Raw genomic sequence first — 23,429 nt, 5'->3', positions numbered from 1 at the left:
GATATTTTATCTCTTATTTTGTGGATATTTATGATCAAGGCATCAATAAATTGGCAAGTAGACATTGAGTTGGCAAAATGTCGTAACCACAAGTGTTTATAACTGTGAGTTTGATCAGCCAGCCACTAACAAAGTTAGGAAATGAATGTAGTAGTGATTTAATATTGACTGAGGAGGAGAAGTAGCTTGTGGTTTGGTCTTAAGGATCATCAAGTTACAATGTTTTTTTTCTTTGAAGGCTATGTAGGCAAAGGCTAACAAATGAGAAGCAGTTGATGCTTGGTCTTAAAGATCGTCAAGATACAATGTTATTTTCTTTAAAGACTTTGTAGGCAAAGGCTAAAAAAGGGCATCCCTCTAAAACTTTGAACCATGCAAATAATGCCTCCATGTTTTCAAAGCACTCTCAAAGCATGGGTAATCGTATTGGGCCAATTTGTTTGAGATAGAGAAAGCTTCTTGCCTTCAAAGGCCCGCTTGATTTTATACCACTCCTATTGCATGCCACTTACATCAATTACTAGGTAGAATTGATTCTTTTTAACATCAAAGCAATGATTATTGTTGTCTTTACTATGTTAAATCTTTCTTTCTAATTTTATATTTAAAGTGTACTTTTTCAAATGTCAACTCTATTGCAAGTGTTGCTATCTCAAAATGAACATTTACGTGCTTTGCATAACGCTATGTAAAAGGCAATAACATCCTTTAGAATTGGCTTCTCTAATATTACATCACCTTATGGATCCATTTCCAACCTTCTTGGTATTAATTTAGTTTTCTTTTATAAACACAGAGGGTAGCTTCCTTCAAAATTTTGAATATTATTTTGGATGTTCTCTATGCTCCTTAATACAATAACATGTTTGGCCATAATACATCAATCGTCAATATGGAAAGTGTTATTGATGCATTCATAATCCAAATGGCTATACCAAAAATGTATAATGACCAAATAAAATGAAATTAAAATAGTGTTCCCTACATATTGATCCTTCCTCTTGGGCCAACACTCCTAGCTGGATGAAGTCTTGAGGGATTTACATTTCCCTCAAAGGCCTACCTACTATTTTTTTGGAGATCTCTAATCAAATTTAATGAACCCTAGGAAAGCTAAATCATTGTAAATGAAAAGGAGCTCATAGAGAAAGTGTGGGCTATCAAATGGGGTATGATGTTATAGAATTACAATTTCAACCTTTGATAAAGATTGGTTCCATTCTTAATGTTTCCTACAATTGTAACTTTATTTGGACGAACTTCCTTAAGCCCCTTCTACTACATTTTTCACAACTCCTTTCCATAATTCATCAACCTATCACAATAATTCGAATCGTTGCTCAACCCATCAACACAAGGAATCTTTGTTCAGCAAAAGATTTATAAGTACTACACACACATAGTGTGTTCCTTCATTAGGCTTAGCATCAATCGTTAAAATAATTTTCTTGCATGGTTAGGTGGGCAAAACTCACGCAATCATTTCGCATGGAAATTTGATATTGACGAGGGAAGGAAAAAATAATTATAGATGTGTCATCACATATCATTCACTTTACAAAGTGCTCTAATGACCAAAATGAAAGAACTCATATGCCCAGAGCCTTTGGTACAAGGCTATCATACTTGACGACTTAGAACTGGCATAGTCAGAGTACCTAGCAGGAATGATCTTAAATATAAGATCACTTCACCATGCCATAGTAATCTATAAGCGGGACATTTGGGAGTTGAGAAGACATATGAGCTAGTAATTAGAGAGTCTCATCTTTTAGCCAAAGATGGCCAAAGATTGAGAAATTACTAAATACAAAGAGCTTTTATAATCAACAATGCTTTTTCTTTGGAGGGAATCGGTAAACTAATAAACTATATAAAATGAGCCTACAACATTTCAGTTTCATCCGTATAAAAAACATTTTCTCAATTTTGCAAAATCCGCAAAATTTTAGCTAAGGTAATTATATTTCAGCTAAAAACCTACAAATTCTCGAGAAAAACCTTAAAAAATGTGAACTCCAAGTTTTGTAATTTGTTGAGAAAAATGTTAAATGTTGGAGGGAATGATTTAGGGTAGAGCTGCCCATTGCCTGCCCATGGTGCATTGAATGCATCTCGGCCCTAGGATGGACCGGGCAATCATGATGTGTGGGCCCCATGCCCATTGGACATATAAAGTGTCCAATGTAGGTTTCTTTGGCCACGAAGTGTTCACTCTACGTGCTGATCAACATGGCGACTATCATGCAGAAGATCAAAGATATCGAAGATGAGGTAAAAATCGTCTCTTTTAGCTTATGGCCTGTGCTGTTCTGTTTCATCTTTGGTTTTCAGTGTTGAAGGCAGACGGTTCTTGCAGAATTTTTATACGTTACATTCTATATCCGGAGACCCATTGTGACTTCAGTTCTAGTTCCACCCTTGGTGAGCTTTAACCTTCTAGACAGATCCGGTCTTTAGACGTCTAACATAGCGCTGATCATAACTTACACATACGCAACCTGTTATTCCAAGGCATTACTGAAATCAATTGTCAATTCCGGCCGAGACTTAACACGTTGAGGGTCTTCTAGAGCTAGTATAGAAGTCACCATCTAGGCTAGACCAACTTGCTGAAACGGCACGGCACTACATGCTTATTTCTAGGTATTGAAGAGACCCACGGCCCGAATTTCCTCTTCCACTGTCGTGAACTGCCATCGAACTGGTAGAAGGCAATAAGGCTAGAAGTAAGGAGACGCAAATGAGAGTGCCGAGAGAAGGTCTTGGTTGCTTTTTCAAATGATTCAGTGTACACCTTCTCTATTCCTGAGTATCCTCTGCTTACTAAAATTTGCAAGTGACATGACCTTTTTTCAAGTGCATTGAAGACCTGGTGGGTCGGTCCAGCCAGTTTTTGCCATTGTTTCTCGTAGTAGTGCTGCATGGAGACCTACCAATTGATTGAGTGGTCAAAATGCTACAATTGTTATCCACGGTGCCCTATCGGTCATGTAGTTGGTGTGGAGACTCCCTTCACCCCTTGCAGATAGAAGTGAACGGGATGGCTCATCGAAGAGCTTGCAAGTCTTCCATTTTAAGTTGTATTGTACAGGTATTTCCTCCCACTCGGGAGTGATTGTACTTTTCAATTACTATCATCTTACTTTGGAGCGTGGAGGCTTTTAAGTACTCTCTCTCTCTTTACAGGAGAGACTCCTCTTCTACATGTAGTCTTCTCAATGCTCTTTGCACCACCCTACATGTTCACACCTTCCACATGCACTCACACACCCCCCCATACCCATAGACGCTGTTATGTATAGAACTCATATCAAAGGTTTGGGAGTCATCAGAGGCCAATACCTAGCTAGTACCTAAGGCCTAAGACATTAGATCTATTCGAAATCAACTAGGAATGATAATGATTCTTTCCCTCAACCTCCCAAGCAGCTAGTGCTCTGTTTGAGAGGATCTCCTAGCTATCATAAGCCATCTCTCATTGTGAGAGGATATCAAGGGGACGATGTAATTACACGAGGGTAGCTCTTGATGATGAGGGTCAGGTGGATAAAAAGTACGCGTAGTATGCCTTTCATGATCCTGATCTATGATTCAATTGCCCCGTATTCACCTACTGAGCCTTAAAGTTCACGTTTTTATGTGATCGTAGCCTCGAAGAGAGACTTTGAATTTTCCACAAAAGCTGGCTTAAAATATTCCAATTTAGGTGCATTCCCCTTGGAGTATTGTTGTTAAGGTACTGACTGGCCAGCTATACGGGACCATGATACTACACATGGCAATTTAAAAATTACCCTTTGCACATAGAAAGGATTAACCAAGCAATGAAATATGGATGTGAAAATACACGAAGCTGGCTCTTGAAGATGAGGCAAATACACACAAACAATGTGTGTCCTCACAAGTGTTAATGCGAAGCGATTGTGGAGCGAGGATTGCATGGCTTTGGAATGGAGAACACCAAAACATGGAGATTATTGAGAATCCAGAGTTTTCGAATGACCAAAATGACGAATATATCCTCTACAAGGAAGCTATCTTGATACTAACCCTAGGGAGGAAAACCTCCTAATTGTAGGAAACAGTGTCCTAAGTTCACACCACACTACTTATAATCTAACACGAATTTCCCTTATGGTGGTAGTGTGAACATTTACATAGAAATTGATCAATCACCAAATGGAATTAATCCTAAGGCTTGCAAAAAGCTTCAAACTTTCTCTGGGTAGTGCCTTGGTGAAAAGTTTTGGTGTGTGTAAGATAATAGATCAAGCTGATTTCTCCTGCAGGCAATCGCCTTATAACATAATGGTAGTGTACCTCAATGTGTTTCAAGTGAGCATGAAACACAGGATTCCATGCTTATGCAATAGCACTTTGACATCCCTGAGAATAGGAGTGGGTGGCTGCAAAACCACATGGAGATTTGCTGTCAATCTCTTGAGCTATACACACTCAACTGAAGTTGTGAAGGGTGCACTGTACTCAGGCTCACATGAAGAGGTGGCCACAATGGGTTGTTTTTTGCTCAACCAAGATTTGCATGAGCCAAGGTATATGGGGCTTGTGAAGAACCAGACTTTTCACGAATGCAAATGTGTGTGATGCATGCAGAATTTGAATGCCAATTGGCCCTCCAATGGGGAAGAGCGCTCTCGTGATCTCTCTTGCAGGCAATCGCCTTCTAACATAATGATAATGTACCTCAATGTGTTTCAAGTGAGCATGAAACACAGGATTCCATGCTAATGCAATAGCACTTTGACATTCGTGAGAATCGGTGTGGGTGGCTGCACAACCACATGGAGATTTGCTGTCAATCTCTCAAGCTATACACACTCAACTGTGGTTGTGAAGGGTGCACTGTACTCAGGCTCACATGAAGATGTGGCCACAATGGGTGGTTTCTTGCTCAACCAAGATTTGCATGAGCTGAGGTATATGGGGCTTGTGAAGAACTTGACTTTTGAAGAATGCAAATGTGTGCGATGTATGCAGAATTTGAATGCCAATTAGCCCTCCAATGGGGAAGAGCGCCCTCGTGAGAGTACTTGTTTCTATTTCGACCTACATGCTAGGTGGGAGAGAGAAGGCGGATGAATGCAATGTGGTAGAGAGAATGCTACGCGAGATTCACAATGAAGTGTGATACCCTTTCATTAATGTCCCTTGAGATTACTCAAGTTCTATCTCCCATTCACATCTACCCTTAACCTATGACCCATGCACCTACCATTCAATGCACTTTAATGCACCCTCCCTTTCCTATTGCCCCTAGGACCTAGACACGTGTGTGCACATCTTTATTACTAATCATTGGCCAATGTTAAATAGTTTTGCGGTACTATTTATACTGCTTGATTGATCATAAATGCAAACATATAACCGCACCATCAAATTGGCGCCTAGTAATAGTAAGGTTCTAATGACTATTAATTAACTTAAGAATCATTTCTCTTGCCATGACACTCCCTCCTGCTTGAATGAGCAGAAGTCCTCTTCTGGATTATTGCTTGTCTCTTCCTCTTACGTGCACTCTCTCTTGTTACTTCTGCAATTGCATCGCCTCTTTATAATCTGTGAGTATCTGTGGAAAATCTGTAAAGAACTCTTCTTCCATCCATTGTGCATCACTATAAACTTTAGTAAATACATATATCTCTTCTTTCCACGAGTACTCTTCTCTTTATGGTACACAATCTGTTCCGGAGTAAGAACTTCAGTCCCAATTAAGTTCAGGTTCTTCTTGATGTTGAGTATCCAAAAACGCAGAAGTATTGCCATGGTATTTCTTCAAATTGCTCACATGAAAGATATTCTTCATACACTAGTGGGTTGGTAATTTCAGCTCATACGCTCTGGATTCTTCTTTTGGATATAAAGCTGCTGAAATCTGAAATGGACCATAAAACTTCGGTGCTAACTTGACATGTTTTGTACTTCCTCTCATTGACTTGATTCTTCTTTTATCAATCTTTAGTAAAACCCAATCATCCTCCTTGTAATAAACTTCTTTTCTTTTCTTATTGGCTGCCTTGGGATTGTTGAACTTGGGCCTTCTTAATATGTTCTTTTACCTGCTCAATAACCTGTGACATATCTTCAGCAAATTGGTCAGCAGCAAAAATTCGCTCCCCCAAGTGTGTTATTGGAGTGGGTAAACATTGCCCATACATAATTTCAAATGGGGCTTTCTTGGTGGAAGTATGTACAGTGTTATTATAAGTAAACTCTAACATGGGTAAGAATTTTGGTCACCTTCTAGGTTGGTCATGGACATAAGCTCGAAGTAAAGTAATTATGGTTTGATTGGCATTCTCACTTTGTCCATCTCCTTGAGGATGGAACGCTGAAGTAAATTTCAGTTTGGTTCCGAGATTCTTTAATAGGGCAGTCCAAAAGTTGCTAACGAAACGGCCATCATTATCGGATACAATAGATTTTTAACCCATGAAACCTAAATATTTCCCTAATGAATAACCTTGCTGTTTCAGGAGTAGACAAGTCCTTTTTACAGGGAATAAAATAAGCTTGTTTACTCAGCCTATCTATAACAGTGAAAATCTACTCAAACTGACCAACCTTGGGGAAACCTGACAAAAAATCCATTGTAAAGTGTTCCCACCTTTCAGAGGGAATAGGCAAAGGCTGCAAAAGACCAGCAGTCTTACTTGTGTCAGATTTAATGATCCTTTAGATGAGGACTTCGCTGAATTTATGGGAAGATTCGGCGTAACGAGATCGGAGGTTTAGAGGCTTATTCCATCGTGAATGGATACTTATTGTTGGGACGTGCCATATGTGTACCAAAACATTTCGGTATCTAGTCATGAGTGAGTTACATGCGAGTCCATATTCTGAATATAGAGGCATTAAAGGGACCATTGATAACATTGAGAGGTACTTCCATTGGCCTAAACTTCACAAAGAAGTTTCAGCCTTCGTTCAACAATGTGACATATGTCAAGCTTCAACCATCGCTCCTAATGATTTCTCCTTAATCACAGAAATGTGAATAACGTGGGGCCATCTATTCAAAGCATCGGCTACTAAATTCTCCTTTCCTGGCTGATATTCAATATTTGGTTGCCCAAAGGATTGAATATATTCAGCCCATTTGATTTGCCTTGAAGAAACAATGGGTTGAGAAAACAAGTGCTTGATACTTTGATGATCAGTCTTAATCTTGAAACCAGAATCATATAGATAATGCATCCATAACTTTAAAGCATAAATGACTGCTAGTAAGTCCTTCTCATATGTGATATATTTCAATTCAGCCCCTTGAAGCTTTCTACTCTCATAAGCAATGGGATGCCCTCCTTGCATCAACATTGCCCCAATCGAGGTACCACTCGCATCCATACATACAACAAAGAAGTCTTTATCCATATCCGGAAGTGTTAATACTGGTGCAGTGACCAATGTTCTCTTAAGCTCCTCAAAAGCTACTTGGTGAACTTCTCCCCACTCATACAAGGAATGCTTCTTCAACAAATCTGTTAGTGGAGAAGCAAGACGTGCAAAATTCTTGGCCATTCAATTATGGCCTTGACCTTTTTAGGGTCAACCTGAATTCCCTTAGCAGACACAATGTGTCCCAAATACTCTATTTCTATCTTGAAAAACTCACTCTTCTTGGTATTTAGGAACAATTGATCCTTCCTTAGGAGCTCCATCACCTTAGCAAGGTGATCCTTATGCTCTTCCTCAGTCGGGCTGAAAGCTAAAATGTCGTCAAAGAAGACTATGACAAATTTTTCCAAGTAGGGTCGCAAAACCTTCTCATCAGCCTACTAAAAGTGGCTGGAGCATTAGTTAGGCCAAAAGGCATGACCAAAAACTCGTAATGTCTAGTGAGAGTGCGAAAAGCAGTCTTATGTTCATCTCCAGCTTTCATCCGAAGTTGATGATAACAAGATTTCAAATCCAATTTGCTAAAAACTTTAGCACCTTTAAGCATATCGAATAAATCATCCACTCTTGGAATCGGATACCGGTTCTTAATCGTAAGTTTATTCATAGCATGGTAATCTATACACATATGATATGATCCATCCTTCTTCTTGACCAATAATACAGGTGCTCCAAATGGAGAACTGCTTGGTCGAATCAAACCTTTTTGCAATAGGTCTTCAATTTGTTTTTCGACCTCCTCTATTTCTATCTTGTTCATCCTGTATGGGGCTCTCATGAAGGAGAAGCTCCTGACTCTAAGTCTATGGCATGATGATCTTCTCTCTCCATAGGCAATTCAAATGAGTTATCTCTTGAAAATCAATCTTCATAAGCTCTAAGGAACTCATTTCTCTCCTCATCTTCTTTTGAGATATGAAGATCTTGTGAATCCCATATATACTCAAGATTATAATTTACCCCTCTTTTTACCAATCTTCTTGCTTGGGTAGGAGCAATCAATGGAATTGTATACACGTCTCGATCCCCTATGATCCTTATGTTTTCATCCTTATGTACAAAGCAACAATGATGAGTATGAGGATGAATAGCAGGGTTAAAATTATACCGCCATGGTTTACCTAGAATCATGTCAACGTCTTGTAAAAGAGCTACTAGAAAATCCCTTCGATCTCTATATTTTTGTATACGAAAAGAGATATTCCATACTATGGATGTGTCTTCTTCATTATGTCCCCTAAAAGCTCTCGAGTGTGACATGTCTTTTATAGGTTCTAGTTTAAGATGGAGTAATTTTACCAATCTATTACTTACTAAGTCATAATTACATCCATCATCTAGGAGAACCACTATTCTCGTCACATGCACCCCTGCACTTGGGTGCAAAGTGACACATTGGCTACATCGACAAGTGCATAATAGTTTCCTAATAGGAGATTTTGTCGTATGCTGTGACCCTTTTGTGCCCTTGTCCAGGGACTGTCAGGCACAAGCCACGTAAGTCAGTCTCTCAGCCTTAGGTCAAGTCAGAATATCAGTCCTTGTTCATTAGTACCCTTTGGAGAACCGTAGGATAGTGTTTCCGTCTTAGGTTTAGGGATAGGTTTAGGTCCAGCCTAGGATAGGAGCCCTTCTGGCCCCCTCAGGGCTGGAACAAGTGAAGAGAGAGGCAGGGGAAGGGCTGCCTTTATAGGCTACCTTGCACCCCTTCCTAGGCTCCCATTTAGGGGGCCTAGGGCTGCCTTTATGGGGCCTAGTGCTGCCTTTATGGGGCCTAGGGCTGCCATTAATTGTTGCCTTTATGGGGCCAAGGGACCAGCCAACCAGCCCCAAAAGCCCTATAAATAGGGGGCCTCCAGGCCCTCTTTCCTCATTCAGTTCTCCCAGCACTTCAATCTCCTACAGCTCCTCCTCAGCCCCCTCTCAACAGCCTGACACTCACCCCAAGTGGCCCTTTGACCAGCCTCAGCCTTTGGCATGAGTTCAGCCCTTTGGGAAGGTGTTCATGCAGCGCACCAGACGGGGAGTCGGGATAGCAAACGGAGTAAGGTTTGGGGTTTGTTTCAGCAGCTCTTTTCAGTTCAGTTTTACACAGCTCATTCTCAGCTCTTTATTTCAGTCATCTCTCAGCTCTCTTATAGGATCTATCACTCCTAGCTTTCACTCTCTCACTCATGTAGTAACCCTGCATTCCGGTGGACAGCACAAGCCTCTCCCTTGCCTTGTAGAAGCGTCCTACATTGTCAGTGTGGACAGCATTAAGGTCTCTGTATTGGTCGGCGTTGCCTCTTAGGTCTTTGGGTCTGCTATACGTGTGCACAGTGAGCTCTTCAGAAGTGCGTTTCTGTGCTCTCATGAAGAGTGTTCTTTGTATTTCTCAGTTCTCCAAGTATAAAGCAAATTCTCCCCTGGTTGGGGGAGGGGCCCCTCAATGGGTACAGGGACCCATTCGGTTGTCGACTCTACTCTCTCTCTACCCTCATCTCCTCTCTCTCTCTATGGTAAACAATGCTAATTCCTCGCTAAAGGTTTATAGAAGGTCTTGCTGTGAATTACACGATCAGATTACCGTTGCATGCTACATCTCTGTCCGTTCCCGAATCCATACACCTTAAAAAGATATTGAGGCCCAAAGGTATTGGCTGAATGGACAGCATTCACTATTGGCTCAATAGTCATGGTAGATTTCGAGGGTGACAAGGTAGAAGCCTCACCCTCCTGCTTGGATGCCTTGGCTTTCCCTTTTATTGAATTCGTCTTGGCAATTTTAGCCAAGAGAACGGGACATTTATGCACCTGAAACATTTTCCTTCGTTAATCAACTTCTTCTTCTCTTCGTTCGTCATAGAAGGAAATGGCACCCATCCAGGTTGTGATTGGCTGTTCACATTCCTTACAAGAGCTTTACCCTTCCCTTTATTATTCTGAAATCGGTTTGGTTTCCTAAAAGTGGGTATGTTGTTGGTCTTAGATGTTGACCCACCCTCCTTATTGAAGGGTTTATGAGGATTCAATTTCCTCTCGGCTAGCCAGCTTAGTGAGGTCCTTAAGCGTGGTCGGGTTAAATATTTCAACCTTGTATCTTACTTTTGGGCTTAAGGCTGCTAAATACTTCTTTCTCCTATCTTCCTCACTCTTTTCGGGTAACTCTAGAGAGAGTTTCTAAAACCTGGCTGTAAAATCTGCATTACTCTCATTGGCGAACTGCCTAAACGTCTCCCAATGAAAGGTTAGGTTCTCTTCATGCCTCGGTGGCATGAAAGTGGCTTTCAATTGCTCCACAAACTTAGCCCATTCATGAATAGGCTCTTTTCCTGTTTGTGACAAAGACCACACATTAGAGCATCCTTTTGCAAATGCAATGTGGCAAGAGCAAGATTCTCTTGCTCAGTCTTGTCTTGATGGGCAAAGTATAGCTCAAAATGGCGAATTCAATTGAGGATTTTGTCAGCCTCCCTTGCCTCATCATATTTGGGGAACTCGATTCTCTCTGGCAGTTGGAATTTGGATCTCTTAGAAAGGGTACTCAACTCTTCATTCCCAAAGTTTAAAGTCCTCTTAGTCCCTAATCTTGTCATAAGGGACTGCTCAATCATATTGCTAAGCTGGAAAATCAGCTTATCAACAGGAGTCTCCTCTCTTCCTCTTGCACTTGGATTATAATCCATGTGTGCTGGGTTTCAGGCGTAAACTCATCACCTTGTTATTGGCTGGTCTCATTTCTTCTTTCATTACGAAAGGAGAACTCCCTATCAAGAGGTTCTTGAAGGAGAGACTGCTGTAAATGTATTTGTGGGTTATCATACTCAAGATGTGTGTAACTCTCACCTAATCCATCCTCTTCAGGAGGGGGTGAAGGTGTTCTTTCTCTCTCTCCTTCGGGTAATGAAGGAAAAGGAATAAGTTCATTGTTATATCTCCCTTCCCTCTCCATTCTTTCCTTTTAGTAATACAAGAGAGAAAATGATTTGCTGTAATTTCAAAAAAAGGGTTTATTTTACAGCAAAAGTCAAGTGTCGTAGAGGTGGTGGTACTTATCCGACTTCCGCTTCACTTGTGTCCAAAAACCTCTTCAAATGACCTCTTCTTCCCTCTCTTTTATGCTTTTCTTCTTGCATTTCTGCTGTAAAATGGTACACTCCGTTTGGGCTACTTATTTTGAGTGGATTGGAGCTCTAGATACCGTTATAGGGGGAACTTGCTGGGTGGATCACCCCCCTAAAATCTTGTCGTGATCCGGCTTTCCGTTTGGGAGAACGGGGGCGTCTCTTTTCCTCACGGTTTAAATATTTTAAGGGTGCATGTGTGTATAGAAAACACTGTTCGCAGCAAACGCGTACCAAAGAAAGTTACACCGCTCAATTTCGCAATTTTGCACTCCCAGATTGTTGCTTCTTGTTTCCGCGTGTCGCCCGCTATTTGCCTTTGTGCACAGTGACCTGTACCCGCCCCCGCGCTACTCCCTTGCTCTCCTCTTGTCCCGATCGTGGACTATCACTGCTCTGATACCAAATGTGAAGAACCAGACTTTTCAAGAATGCAAATTTATGCAATGCATGTAGAATTTGAATGCCAATTGGCCCTCCAATCGGGAAGAGAGCCCGTGTGAGAGTACTTGTTTCTATTTCGACCTACATGCAAGGTGGGAGAGAGAAGGCGGATGAATGCAATGTGATAGAGAGAGTGGTACGTGAGTTTCACAATGAAGGTGATACCCTTTCATTAATGTCCCTTGAGATCACTCAAGTTCCATCTTTCTATTTACACCTACCCTTATCCTATGACCTCATGCACCTACCATTCAATGCACTCTAATGCACCCTTCCCTTTCCTATTGCCCCTAGGACCTAGACACGTGTGTGCACATCTTTATTACTAATCATTGGCCAATGCACCTACCATTCAATGCACTCTAATGCACCCTTCCCTTTCCTATTGCCCCTAGGACCTAGACACGGGTGTGCACATCTTTATTACTAATCATTGGCCAATGTTTCATAGTTTTGCGGTACTATTTACACATCTTGATCGATCATAAATACGAACATATAACCGCACCATCAAATTGGCGCCTAACAACAATAAGATTCTAATGACTATTAATTAACTAAATAATCATTGCTCTTGTCATGACAGGGCTTTGCTTCACAAGGGGCAGGATGGTGTCAGGTAATCTCAACTGGAAAAGGAAAACCCCTCTGCTGTAGATGGTGACCTCCTGAATATGCTCCCATTCTAATGTTAGACTTGCATGCAACCAATCCCTATTTGTCTCTTTGAAGGTGTGAGCCCCACAATTCTGCCCACCACTTTGAGAGATTGAACTGCTAACGTCACCTGATGTTTGTCCTGAGGAGATAGCAAAACCTTGATGGCTTGGGGAGTGAAGGTGCTGCCATTAGAGCCCTTCTTGCTAGAGTAAGTCACCAAACTTTTGATCTTTAAGGTCAAACAAGAAACCCAGCACTGAGAGAAAACAGAAAGGGGAAGAAGTAAAAAGAGACGGCCAAGAGCTTAGGCAAGGGATTGCACAAGTCCTATGGGGCTGCCCAAAAAAGCACAGAAAAAGGGAGGTTGAGTAGAAACGCACAGTCCTAAGCGAGGCTCCAAAGCTGAGCTAGAAGCCTCGTACAAAGGACACGTAAGGAGGAACACGGGCAGCCGAAAAGACAGCCCAAACTCAAACTGCTCTGGGAAGCACGTGTCCAACACCTGAGCGTCTTGTAAGACAATCTGCTGCTGCTCTTGCTGTTGCTGGGGACAGCTGCCGAACGAGCCTAAGAGGAGCTTGGGGGTGAACCTTGTTCCTGTAGTCGGCTGGAGGGGGTTTTAGGAACGTCGTGAGCAGCACGGGCTGGTCCTTCTTTGCATTTGCTGAGAGCTCAAGGCCCGTCAGGCCTAGTGCTCACTCGAATCACTACCCGAGCCCTTCCACACCTCGCACGGAAGGACTAAGAGTAGTTCCAAGACTCAAATTGGTTGTTGAGAGTCCAATCCCTTCTGCAGTAGATCTACCTCGGGACAGTTGCCGAATGAGCCTAAGAGGACCTTGGGGGTGAACCTTGTTCCTGCAGTTGGCTGGAGGGGGCTTTAAGAACGTTGTGAGCAGCACAGGCTGGTCCTCTTTTGCATTGGCTAAGAGCTCAAGGCCCATCAGGCCTAGTGCTCACTCGAATCACCACCCGAGCCCTTCCACACCTCAAACTGAAGGATTAAGAGTAGTTCCAAGACTCAGATTGGTTGTTGAGAGTCCAATCCCTTCTGGAGGAGATCTACCTCGAGACCCTCGACGTGGGCAAGCTTCGACAGAGGATGGAGGTTTCAGGGCTTCTTGGACAGCTCCTGCGGTGTTGTCAACTGGGCCATCCAGCTCAAGATTGCCTGGCTCAAAGTTCTAAGTCCGATTTCTTGAAAGTCAGCCTGAAGGCAAATGACACCTGGACTACCTGACTTGACACGATGATATATATTTTGAGTTCCCTATCCCTGCCATTAGACTGATGGTCATCTTGTGTTTTGTGGCTCGACATAATGTTCTTGCTCCCCTCATTTCTTTTATATGCTGGTTCTGGAGTATTGATACTTCTGTTTCACTTTTAGCTGTGTGTTATGGCCGCACTTTTGTCAGAGTTGTGTTTGATCTGTTTCATTAGCACTCTGTTTTTTCCAGTTAACTATCACTGGTATTGCTAACAAAAAATTCTTGAAATTTGGGATTATTGATTGCACTTCTTTGATCTTAGAGGAATGCAGATTAATCGATCGAGTGATTTTGGCATCGCAGGCTAGACCTTGGAGGTTTTGTAGGTTAGCTGGTTTGTCAATGTAATGTTTAGTAATGACTGTGTCTGTTTACCTTTGCAGATGGCAAGGACTCAAAAAAACAAAGCGACGGCTCATCATTTGGGTCTATTAAAGGTTCAAAGCAGAATCTTTTGTTACATCATTTCGTTCTTGATATTTTGATTATGACCAAAACTCTGGTAGTCATTTTAAATTTCTTGGTATGATATTTCTTCAGTGTGCAAGCTAATTAACGAAGTGATGTCTCTGAGGTGACAAAAAGGGTCTAGTCAGGCATTCATCACTCTGGTTCTTTTGTTGTTTTGCTTCAGAACTAGTTAAGAGATAGCCGTGCTTTATTTGAAAGAGCACTTGTGCCTTTTACATTTTTTGAAGATGTCTGCTTCCAATATTACTCAAAATTCTAGCTAGTATAAGTCCTAGCACTAGGGGGGGCTAACTGGAATGCTGAAAAGAATTTCTTTCATTTAAGGTTTTTCATCAACAAAATCTCTCTCATAAAAGGAAATGGGAACTTAGTCTGGGTGGTTCAACATTTTCATTAGTATTTATGCTTTTATGTCGTTCTTAAAATCAATGGTGCTGAAAAAGAGCACTATTTGATAGAAGGTGTTTGTTACCAATAAGAAATACATTGATGTTTTTAATTAGGATGAAAAATACAGTTTCTGTCCTGATTTATCTTGGCACATCGAGTTGTTTGAGTGATGAATGCTACTGCTCAAGGCTTTTTGTATAACTTGTAAGTTAAGTCGTTATCTCTCACACTCACAATCTGTGTAATGTGGCTGTCCTCAGGCAAAACTTGCCAAATTACGCAGGGAAATATTGGCACCTCCCTCAAAAGGTGGTGGTGGAACAGGAGAGGGTTTTGATGTGACAAAGAGTGGGGATTCCAGGGTTGGTTTAGTTGGTTTTCCCTCTGTTGGAAAATCCACTCTTCTTAACAAGCTTACAGGCACATTTTCAGAGGTATGCAGATTGATTGAAACAAGCTTCATTTCCTTTGTCTTCACTTGATTGAGAGATTCCTTCTCGTTTTACAAGGACGTTAAGGGGCATTTTTTATCAGTCTCTTGGCAAGGGGAACCATAAAATACTGATGGGAATCACTTTTTCCCTATGGCAACTGGAGCCATTACTTCCCGCATAATCTACCAAGTCTAAGAGTGTAAGCTATATTCTTCAAGTGAATCACGATCTTGTTTAAATAACAATTATCGTTTCTTGCCTTAATTTTAAAAAGAATGGTAGCCTGCTCAAAATAAAAGGTGAATTAGGTCCCGTAATTGCAAGAAATATTTTGCAAGAATCACAATCATCTAATGACAGATTTTTGTTTTTTGCCCTAATTTGAAAAGGAATGCATTATATGGTGAACTGATGCCACAGTTATGAAAACACAAGGGCATGAAATGGGGAAAATGCATGCAGCACCATGTTAGGCGGGAAGCAGGCATTGAAACAGTTTTAGTTACGTTACTGTCTAACTTGTTGCCATCTTAAAATTTCCAGTGACTAAAGCTTTCATGAACCGCATGAGGTAAATAAATAGCTCATGAAGCACAAGTAAACGTGATGCTGCATTCTATCACCTACACATTGTGATAAATGAAGAGGTACTAGCACAATTGCTCTCCAAACAGGGAAGTAGCGGGCTGCATTATAAACATTCCTGGGCATGGAAAAGAGCTGAGATAACAACTAAACTAAGTTTTCAAGACAGGCCAAAATATATGCTGGATTTGTAGGATCTTAAATTGCAAAAATGTGATTGTGCCACAGCTGCTGTGAAACTAGAGTTAAAGTGACATAGTTAATATGTTATTTGAGCTTGCAGAAAATTTCAAGGCAGTGTCACAATCTGATTTCTTTGCTCTTGAGCTAACATCTCACAAAAGATGTAGCCTAGGGAGTGACACTCTGAAAAGGAAGATGTATTACATGCTTATTTGATGTACTTATTTTCTCGTTAAATGTATGTTGAGCGACTCAGGATAACCAACATCTCATATGCAGGTCGCATCATACGAATTCACAACTTTGACCTGTATTCCAGGAGTCATCAACTACCGAGGGGCCAAAATCCAGGTTTCCTATTTGTGGAGTTGATCTTTAATGGCCACACGAAAGCAGAGTGTTTTTTAGGGACAAATTTAATATATTATGTAGTTGATTTCTCCTTCCTTTTGTGCATCTGCTGATGTAGTACGAGGTACTGTAAGTCAGCATCTTTGCATGGAGTCTTTGTATCTATATGCGGCTGCACCACATAGACAGCACAGTGATTGTTTATTATGGGGTGTTCTAGGTGCTCTAGAATCTAAATCGATATTTGTGTTAATATGATAAATTCGGTATTCCTATGGACACAAACTATGGTGTTTTGTTTATGAATTTCAGTTTATGCAATGCCAGATTTCTGTTGAGACTTGTCCAATGATTCTTCGTAAACTTAATTAGGTTACGAGTGTCATAGATTACTTAAATTTTTGACCTTCTAAACTTTAAAGATTTGATGTACAAAGATCCAAATACTCTCGGTGGAGGAACTTATTCTCACCTATCATCCAAAAGTAACTCTCAAATGGTCCAAACAAATCTTCCAAGTGACCTTCCCTTTGAGAAGCAAGATTTAGAAAGGCACAGGGCTAAGAGTCGAGAAAAGTGCTTCCATTTGGTGGCTCACACAGGTTTGACTTGATCTATATTTCTTACAAGGAGTTGAGCTCACTTCTCCTCTTTGTGAATGGTAGCCTTTATGATCCAGGATGCAGCTAGTTTTTGTGATTCATTTTGACATCAACCACTCCTAGCCCCCTTTCCTTGGATCTGATGAAGTGACAAGATAAATCTTTCTATTGAAGTGTCTCACCAGAGAGTTTGATGAGCTGATTAGGTCGTTTTTCATAGAGAGAGCAGCAAGTCAAATAGAAAATGGTTATAGGGTGTATACAATGATTGAGAACCATTTTCCTTCCAACTAGATTGGCTTGGAAACCTTTCCACCTTTCAAGCTTTTTTTTGAAGCTATCTAGGAACCAAGCCCACGTGGATTTCACTTCAACCCCAATTGGAATACCCAAAAGTCTGGACGTTGCTTTTTTCTCTACATCAAACAATCGGATGCACATCAGACCTTTCTAGTAGAGTTTGGAGACATCCCCTTACATCTTGACGCAGCCTTTTATGTGGCCGCGTACTTCGATAGATTCAAGAACTTCAGCACCACCCCATCAAGGCAGAGCAAGCTACCTTGGTTGGCCTTGACCTTGTCTATGATGCTACCGGCAAAGGGAGACCAAAGGAGTTGGTATGCTCTAATATGTAGATAGTGTGCAGGTGTGGGCCCCCATATGGACAGATTGCCTCTGTTTCAGTACATATTTGAGGCTTAATCTATCTTTCTCACCTATCAAGAGGTAAATCAAGTCATCGTCTACCGGATTATTTTCTCTATTCTCCACTGACTGCTCCCAATGGTTCCTGAGTAGTTATCTTCCATACCTCTTTTGTGAACTGATATGAATGCTGTGTATACCCGCTTCTGCTTGCAGAGACATTGTGATGTATCTCTCTACATGTTCTTCTTTTGGTTTCGGTCTACTTGTTTCTTTTGTTCTGAGGGTTTCTCTACTTGTATTAGTCTTGGTTGTGGATGTCCGCTTTAGTGGCTCCACTGTTTTTGTTGTACTTTTATTGTTCAATCTCATAGACCCTTTGGTCTTCCAACGACTATAATAAACTGTCTTTCTTTCTTTCCATCTTTTTGCATCCATGGGCAACCAAAAGAGGTTGGTCATCGGTGAGAAGAGAACATCACCCTGTCTTGGTATGATTAATAACCAAAAGCTTTGCAAGAGTATCGAAGCCGTCTAGAGTTGTGTTTCTTTGGTGTCCGATTAGTATCATCAGTAAATTGCTGGTTTATCAATCAAATACCTTTCCTGGGAGCCAGTATAGCTGCTTATGCTTGGGCACTGATGACGACATAAGTGTTGCTTTGCTTGCTTAGTATGTCTTCCTTTTGCTTTTCATAAAAGTTTTTGTTTACCTCTTTTTTCTTCTCTTTCATTTTCTCTCTCTTTTTTTTTTTTTTTTTTTTCCTTTGTAGATTTTTGATCTTTAGAACAACAAAATTTCTAATTTTGTATGATTGGACTTATTCTAGTCTTACAAAGGTATATACCTTTCCTGGGAGCCAATTCCTTGGAAATTACCAGCCCGGATTCATAATCAATTAACCCCCAAGTTGACCAAGATGACTCACTAGTATTTGCAATGTCAATCAGTTGCGGATTGTCCTTGACAGACTCCCATGAATCTACTTCCCCTCCTCTAATCATAGTCTCTCTCAGTCACAGGCACCCTTGCCCTTAGGTACAATGTGACACACTGGCTACATCAACAAGTGCGTTATAGTTCCCTAATAGGAGATTTTGTCGTATGCTGTGACCCCTTTGTGAGCCCTTGTCCTGTCCAGGGACAGTCAGGCACAAGCTATAGGTTCAGGCTAGGATAGGAGCCCTTCTGGGCCCCCTCAAGGCTGGAGCATGTGAAGAGGAATGGGCTGGGGAAGGGCTGCCTTTATAGGCTGCCCTGCACCCCACTGTAGATGGCCTTTTATGGGGCAAAGGGCCTGCAAAGCCAGCCCAAACCAGCCAACTGAAAGGCGACCAGTTTGGGGCTGGTTGGCTCAGCCCCAGCCTCCTATTTAAGGGGGAGGCCCTTGCCTTCATTCCTCACTCAGCCCCTCCTACCTTCAGCATAGTTGTCGACTCCCTTCTCTCTCTATCCTTATCTCCTTTCTCTCTCTATGATGCATAACGCTAATTCCTTGCCAAAGGTTTAAAGAAAGTCTTGCTGTGATTACACGATCAGATTACTGTTGCATTGCTACATTGGTATCAGAGCTTTGGTCTGTATCCAGCTTGACTACCGCGAGTGTATGGTTGTGTTGAGATCTGGAAAGGACACACAACCAAGCGCCATGGAAGGGTCGGGAAAAGAAGTCATCATTGAAGACTATGAAGAGGAGAAAGACTACTAAAAAGATACGCTTTCGCCAAGTGCTCAAGAAGTGATGGCGAACTTTCTGGAGTAGAATCGGGTCCTCCTACAGCAACTTGAAACATTCATCCAAGCTAGAAGAAAGTAGAAGACAGTTGGACCAAACAAAACGACGTCTGGAGGAAAAAGAAGCAGAAAAGCCACTGGAAGAAAGAGGAACCACAGGGTTTGAAAAACTGCTCTTAGTAATGCGCGAGGAAGGCAGGAATGAGGAGGCATTGTGACGCGCAGAGCTGGCCCAGGCAGAGAGGCAACAAAAGCTAGACCGAGAGGCAATGCTTCTCCAACACAAACAGATGTTAGCCACTATGCAGGCAAGTTTGAGTGCAGCAGCAGTCACCGCCACAGCTTTGTCATTGACAAAGGTAACACCACTCACCTGGTCCACTCCAAATTTTGTTAAGTATGATGGTAAGTGTGACCATTCAGATATTCTTCAATTCATTCATCAGTTCGTAGCTAATTTTCCGTTAGCGTGGATTCAAGATGAGCAATACAAAGTCTACCTAGCAGCCCCTCATCTTATCGATGTACAATAACAAGGTCATCGCTCTGGCGCAACAGTTAGCGACAAGATAAAGCAATTCATTCGAGGATTGGACACTAACATTCCTTTTACCATCCGGAACTTCGACCTGCCCGATTACGAGCAAGGGTTGACTCTCGCTCAGAATCAAGAGATGATGCTGAACGGGGGAAAGCCTAAGCAGGTCCAGAAGGACCGCAAAGCCCCGCAGCAGTCAAACATCACTGTGGGTAAGGATCAGAAGAAGGACAACCAGCGCCAAAAGAAAGACGGCCAGGCTTCAAGTCAAAAGGAGTCCAAGTCAAAGATGACTCTAGACGAAAAGGCTAAAGCGGGCATTATGGGAAGGCTATCTACACGAACAGAAGCGGTATTACCAAGAACATCGCTTCTTGCATTGCCAACACATCATTGGGCACGGCAATAAGGATTGTCCTAAGTGGCTCGTCGAAAAGGCTGCAAAAGTACCTACTTCTTCCGTCGCAAATGTATTGGCTCTTCTAGCCCTGCCACCAGTCTTAGCTACAAATGCTGTCTTCCCTACATTGAACATTATCCCCACAGTGGTCTTTCAAGGTAAGGAGGGCGATCTCTCAGACCAAAAGAAGGTGCTTATTCGAGCGTATGGCACAGCTAATGGGCATCAGTTGATTGTCCTATTTGATATGGGGAGTTCAGAAGATGCCATCTCCCCTTAGCTTGCCAAGACAGTGGGGTGCACTTGGATGCCTCACGAGCTTGACACATCACGCATAAGGCCATCCATTTTGCGTTTTTAGTTCAAAAGGCCATTCTTATGCGGGATTTTATTTTGACACCTTTGATGGGGTGCGACATGATCCTTGGGATTCAGTGGTTCGGTGAGCATGTACCGACGTCTGATTGGCGGCAGGACACTTTCACTGTTGTGGAAGGTTTACTTGAGCGCGTTGTGATACGCGGTGATCGGAGCATACCAAGGATTCCGTTAATATCTCATATTCAAGCAGGTGGTGCCGTCCGCAAGGGTGCCATGTGTGCACTTGTTTGTGTTAAGTGCCAAATCACTGCAGTTCAAGCCGCTCCTCCGATGGGGCAAGCATGGTGGATCTACTTCAAGAGTTCCAAGACATCATGCTTCGGGATGATCTACCACCCCAGCTACCTCCCAACAGACCGGAAGACCATCGCATCGATCTGCTTCTGGACTCCACACCTCCAAGTCATGGTTGTTAAGACACTCGTGTCTTATGATAAGACACTTAAGACACGTGTCTTACCTTAAGACACCTTTAGATACTCTTGTGTGGTTTTTTTAAAGGTGGTTGGGGAGTAACAACAAACATTGAGTTTGACTTAGCCATGCTATCATTGATGTTGGTGACTTTGGATCTAGCAGTGGCATTGCCCTCATAGATTCAGATTAGGATCAATCTTCAAAGATTTGAGTCTTGAGAGTCGAAAGTTTCCTTTCAATTATATGTATCGAGATGCAGATTTCATTCATGCCACATGTGACAAGATTCAATTGTCAGTTTAAACCTTGAAGTACTCAAAACTTGCGAGCTCTTGAGTCGTGAGTCTTAACTTTAACTTTTAAGTCTTGAGTGACGAGTCTTGAATCTTAACTACATTGTACAAGTGCATTGTTACTTCTTGCATTGTTTAAGTGTAGCTTATTGTACCTCTAGAATCTAGCAGCTAGCTATGCTAGCAAGTTGTACATTTGTATATGTATACATATATTAATTAAATATTTATTATTATAACCACAATGGTGTGTCTTATGTGTCTTATCTTAAGACACTTTAGACACTCGTGTCTGAAGCGTGTCTAACGTGTCATGTCTTAATTGGTCTTACAACCATGCTCCAAGTAAATTTCCTTACCCACTTTCCAAGTCTATGGAGGAGGAGTTAGAGCAACAACTGTCTCAGTTATTGCACACAGGGTTTATTAGATTGTCATCTTCGCCATTCATTGCACCCATTCAATTTGCGGCAAAGAAGGATAAGTCCGCACGATTATGTGTGGACTACAGAGCATTCAACAAGCTTATAGTCAGTAACAAGTTCCCTATGTCCCGCATTGAGTATATCTTGGAAAGACTCAATGGTGCAAATTTTTTCTCAAAAATCGATCTCAAGAGTGGCTACTACCAAGTCCGGCCGACATCCCAAAGACGGCTTTTTGGATAGAGCGAGCTCATTACGAGTTCGTTGTCATGCCATTTGGTCTGAAGAATGCACCCCCGACGTTCAACAAGATGAGCTTTGCATAATCATTAATCCACAATGATTTGTTACCACTCTTCCAAGATCATAAGCCAAAAAAATGTAAAGGTATTTGAGCCCTTTATCATTTGCAATCCACAATTGCACCAAGGTCATTAATACTTGTGACCAAATATACCAAGGTGAGGCACACCGCCTTATACTTCAAATATTCGCCAATATTTGCCAACACTTGTCAATGTTCCTTCAAGCTTAAATATTGCCATCTTCCGTAGCATCACCTGAACTCATGAAACCAAAGCATATTAGTAAATAATTGCATCGCACATTAAATACTAATACCTTCAATACTTAGCATCCCAATGGCATACACCAAAATACTCACGACTACCTGTCATAGTACCAACGTGCTAAGAAATGGTCATCACATGCATCTACTAAATAATTCAAGTATTTCATAATGGCATCACCCACAATACTTAATTAAGTGGCACTCGTTTAGCCAGGCGTCCCTCAATTAAACCACATAAGAAGACCGATAGAATTCCCGCCACGTTTGGTGCGATTCTATTCTATTCGCAAAATACTTTGCTTAATTTTCAAGACAAGAATTGAGAAATAGTTTCTCGTAACATTCCCTCTTGCTTGAGATGCAACTGACCGTAGTTGTGTTTTTATACGAGTGTAGGAGATCAAGGAAATCTGAATGTATTACTTAGGAACCATTGTGCTTCTTTCTTTGGAAGGTGCTTGAATCTCATTGTGTGGATCTTTACTGATCATTATGATACAATCAAGGATTACCCTTTTCAATACCTTTTTTTTTTTCCTCAAAGGGAGAATGAGAAAAGATTTGGCCATCTAATGATGGATATAAGCCATATTTGCCTTCAACTAAGGCTTTCCAACAATGGATACTACTTGATAAACATTAAAGGTATACCATCTTTAAAACATTCATTCATCAATTTCAATATTCATAATGTTCTTAAATGAAGTCTAAAAACTCGAGTATAAAACTTGCATTATCACATGCTTCACAATCAATTGAAAACTTTATTTCACATTGAATTCAATTTCAAGCATGTTTGCATCTTTGAAGAGAGGATGTCTTGGAAATTTCTTTTCCCTATCATTCGTCTTCTTAGGATAATCATTCCTACTTATTACTTGAAAATTTCAATTTCTTGGATAGTACTAACTTGCATACTTCAGTAGAGTTCTAGTACCCATCAAATTATATATCAAGTAATTATATCTTTATCTCTTTGGAGATAATTTCACCAAGGTTTCTTCCCTTATCCTTTCCTTAGGGAAATCATAGTCAAAATAAGATCTGTATAAAATATCATTGAGAGATACTAACTTCAATTATCAAGGTTTAATCTAGCCAATAA

General features: G+C 41.3%; 1 protein-coding gene across 1 annotated transcript in view; it reads left to right on the top strand.

Moving 5' to 3' along the window:
• The first annotated feature begins 2,141 nt into the window (after positions 1 to 2,141).
• The window catches only part of LOC147894120 (GTP-binding protein-like protein), a 62,747-nt gene continuing 41,459 nt past the window's right edge, over positions 2,142 to 23,429 (top strand). The window contains exons 1-4 of the mRNA XM_087384557.1: positions 2,142 to 2,274; positions 14,284 to 14,337; positions 15,022 to 15,195; positions 16,243 to 16,314. Of these exons, the coding sequence (XP_087240683.1) occupies positions 2,233 to 2,274; positions 14,284 to 14,337; positions 15,022 to 15,195; positions 16,243 to 16,314 (342 nt within the window). The 5' untranslated portion in view covers positions 2,142 to 2,232. The remainder of the gene's footprint in view (positions 2,275 to 14,283; positions 14,338 to 15,021; positions 15,196 to 16,242; positions 16,315 to 23,429) is intronic.

Source organism: Dipteris shenzhenensis, chromosome 14 (assembly GCF_047967505.1).
Source record: "Dipteris shenzhenensis isolate YYH24624 ecotype China chromosome 14, Dip_SZ_1.0, whole genome shotgun sequence".
Classification (NCBI taxonomy): Eukaryota; Viridiplantae; Streptophyta; class Polypodiopsida; order Gleicheniales; family Dipteridaceae; genus Dipteris; species Dipteris shenzhenensis.
This window is presented reverse-complemented; position numbering and strand designations above follow the sequence as displayed.